The sequence below is a fragment of the Lutzomyia longipalpis genome, chromosome 1 (genome assembly GCF_024334085.1).
Source record: "Lutzomyia longipalpis isolate SR_M1_2022 chromosome 1, ASM2433408v1".
In the NCBI taxonomy this organism is placed as follows: Eukaryota; Metazoa; Arthropoda; class Insecta; order Diptera; family Psychodidae; genus Lutzomyia; species Lutzomyia longipalpis.
The window spans coordinates 30,918,813-30,922,347 of record NC_074707.1 but is presented as its reverse complement, the minus strand read 5'-3'; the positions used below and the strand labels follow the sequence as shown (position 1 = coordinate 30,922,347).

Below are 3,535 nucleotides of genomic sequence, written 5' to 3'. Positions count from 1 at the left end.
TCAACATTATGCTGGATTTGTCTGCCCACCAATGAAACTTGCAGGTGAACTTCGTTGAAATTTCACAACTAAAAAAAAATTAATGCGCCCGCGTATTAATCGAATAAATCAACAAAAACAATTCTGTTACTTTAGTTGTAAATTGGTTCCACATTAGGAACGTGTGTTTCACATGGCGGTATCAATGACGGTGACAGAATGGTGGAGGTGGTTAAAACAATTATGTAATCTACCGCAAAAATGCTCGGTAAAATGCTCCAACTTGCTTCATTATTTAATATTTTGTAATTATAACTAACAAGTTAACACTCTTTTCCAATTTGCTTTTATTAAATAAAAAGGATTAGTAAATTACATATTTATAATTACTGTGTAATAATTTTATTTTATTAATTTCTATTTATAAACCAATTTGTTGATATCTAAAGGAAGAAAGAGAAAGAGAGTAAATTCCTAGAATGCTTGTAAGCAATTTATTGAACCAGTCTTAAGATCTTTCAAGGTTGAATGTTGTGTAATACCTTAAGGAATTCAGTTAGAGGCAGGCTCTTTATAAAAGCTTTAAGTTCTGGTGAATAACTTTATCTTTGATGATAACAAATTGTAATAAATTAAAGTTAATTTCGCTGTGATAAATGGAATTTTCATGTTCCTTCCTCAAATCCTAAAACCAATTTTCATAGTAACAAGATACATTGGTTTTTATTGACCCTTTTCGTTTGAAGTGAACTTAATATAGCTATTTGAATTTTTAATAAACCACAGAAAAATGTTATAATTTCTTACATCACCCACTAACATGCTCATTCCGCAGGAATTTATTTTATTTGCACGTGAAATACGTTCAGAACTTCATATACCATAACCATCATGCTCATAAAATGTACAATTTTTGCTTGAAATAAAAACAAAAAAACGAAATCACTATCAGTAAAAATTATTCTATACCTATATTTGAATTCACCCAACACTTATTCAACCATGTTTTATGTAACTCAAAGGTAATGTTAATAGCAAATAAGTACCTTATAGGTACCAACTATATACATACATACATATTTCAAACACTTGTATGTACATATGACCATTTATATATCTATGATTTTATATTATTAAAAAAAAGTTATAACATTAAACTAACCATGTAATTTTTATGAGTTCCATTTGATAGTCAAAAAAAAAAAAAGATTTTTACATAAGCTAATATAGTTTTGTGGTTAAGTAGATTATGCTGTTCTAAGTTGGGCTATAAAATTTTTGTATGAATTTTCGTATAATATTGATTTATGTAAAGAAAATGGTTTCGACCTTTACCACATTCAAGGAAGAGTTGAGACATTTAATTGATGAACGAGTAGCACAACCAATGCTTCCGAATGTGACGAAAACAACCCCACACACATTCCTCAGATCAGCACGCGATTCGATTAAAATAATATTGTACTTCAAAAGAAATTGTTCCACCTGTTTGATTCTTCTGTGTGTTTGAAAATGTAGCAAGAAATGAGCGACTCCCAATGCAATACTGGTGGCGGGATTTATAAAGTCGCAGCGTATATAAGTCGAGTGGTACCACTCCGGAGGTGTTGTTGGTAAACAAGCATCGAAGAAGTAGTACATCCGAAGCGAAAAATTTTATTTTACTTTTTGTCTGTGAATTATTAGTAATAATAAGTTAATTGTTAAAAAAAAATAAATCAAAATGAAAAGTCTGGTGAGTTTCATATGAGTTTATTTCTCATTGAGAGCAAAGTGTAGTGCATGAATCAAATGGAATAATAATAATGCCCCACAGCTAACGAAATTGGATTAACTACCTTTTTTTCGTGAAGTTTTTTTAATTGTGCAATGTTATTTGTGTAGCAATTGTTTTTGCAATTTGCATTCAAAGATAATCTTCATTGCAAGTGTGTAACGAAAATTTGGATAAATCTTCCTGTTATACTGTGTGCAAAGTTTTAATTTATTTGTATGAAAACGAGTAAATCAGTGTTTTACACCACTTTCCATTTCACCGTACGAGAGAGAAATTTTTCATTTGCACTCTTAGCAATTTCTTGGCAAAACGGCAAAAATAAAACAATTCGATACGAGAATTAATAATGAGAATTGTCAATTTTCAGGTGATTTTTATTGCACTCACGACCGTCGTAGTGGTTCAAAGTCAACAGTACACAACACCCATTCCAATCCTGAAACAAATTAATCGTCACAATGAGGATGGATCATATAGGTAGATATTTTATATTTTTTTCTTGACTGCATGCGCAGATATTTTTCTACATATGCCTAAATTCATGTTATTATCTTGTTTATTTTGTAATTAAAAATAAAACTTGACATTATATCCAACAGCTATGGTTATGAGGCAGCCGATGGTAGTTTCAAGATCGAGACAAAGCATCCAAATGGGGAGGTTTTCGGCAAATATGGCTATGTCGATGGGACAGGAAAGCTGAGAGAAATTTCTTATGGAGCTAGCAAGAGAGGTTTTGAGCCAGAAGGTAATTATATTCATACGGTCAATCCACTTTCACTTTATAGCACATATCAAATAAGAAGATAGATAACTTCATTGCGACCTTGTTTTGCGCATTACAGGTACTGACATTAATGTGCCACCGCCGACTCTGGACAATAACCCTGAAGCTATTCGTCCTTTGGGTCCAAATGAAGAAGACGATGGTCAATATCGTGAGGATCCCAGTGTGTACTACAAGGATGAGAAATTCAACACACCAGTCCGTCAACAACCTGTTTCCCAGCATGGTTTCAACTACCAAGCTGGTCCCAATCAGTATTATTCTCAGAATGCCGTCCAAGATCAGACACCGGTTTACCAACAACAACCCCAACACAGATTCAACAACTATCATCAACCACAGAATTACTATCAACCACAAACACATGGCCGATACCAAGCTCACCCTGCTGCAACGCATTTTGACATCAACACAGGATCATACACTCTTCAGTACACTGGATAAATTCGATTAGAAGTCCTTCCACCTACATTTCCCCCATCCCTCTTATGTAGTTCTTACTTTTAAAAGAATGTACCAAAAGCCAATTGCACTATGTATTTTGATTTTGTACTTCAATACTCAACCATCTTCTTTTCCTCTTTTTTTCCTCTCTTCTTTATAGAATCAAATGCAAGTGCCCTAAAATCCTTAAAGTCAAAATAGGAAATAAAAGACTCTGTGTTAAGATTTTCTTTTTTTCACTGAACATCATGTGATATATTTCATCAGAGGCTTCTCTTCTATGGGTTTGCGCAAAAAAAAATGAATTATATACTTTTCTACTTTCCAATTCTTCTTATATGTGCATTCTATGGGGTTGCATAATTAAAAGGAATTTAATCAAAAATCGTTAATCAAGAAATTTCCTAATACTGGACCATGTGTTAATAGCAACTCCCACCTGATTGTGTTGTTATGTTACAATTTGAGCTTTTAAACGCTCCATTCTTTTATGTAAAAGCTTACCTATGGGCCACTGCTATTGTGGTTATTTCGCGCTGCACAAATTA

The 3,535-nt window shown here is 32.8% G+C and overlaps 1 protein-coding gene across 1 annotated transcript; it reads left to right on the top strand.

Moving 5' to 3' along the window:
• Window positions 1-1,554: 1,554 nt before the first annotated feature.
• Window positions 1,555-3,212, top strand: LOC129785900 (cuticle protein 3). The gene is made up of 4 exons (XM_055820568.1): window positions 1,555-1,714; window positions 2,124-2,233; window positions 2,356-2,504; window positions 2,602-3,212. The coding sequence occupies exons 1-4, from the start codon at window positions 1,703-1,705 to the stop codon at window positions 2,985-2,987; spliced, it is 657 nt and encodes a 218-aa protein (XP_055676543.1). The 5' UTR covers window positions 1,555-1,702; the 3' UTR covers window positions 2,988-3,212.
• Window positions 3,213-3,535: the final 323 nt, after the last annotated feature.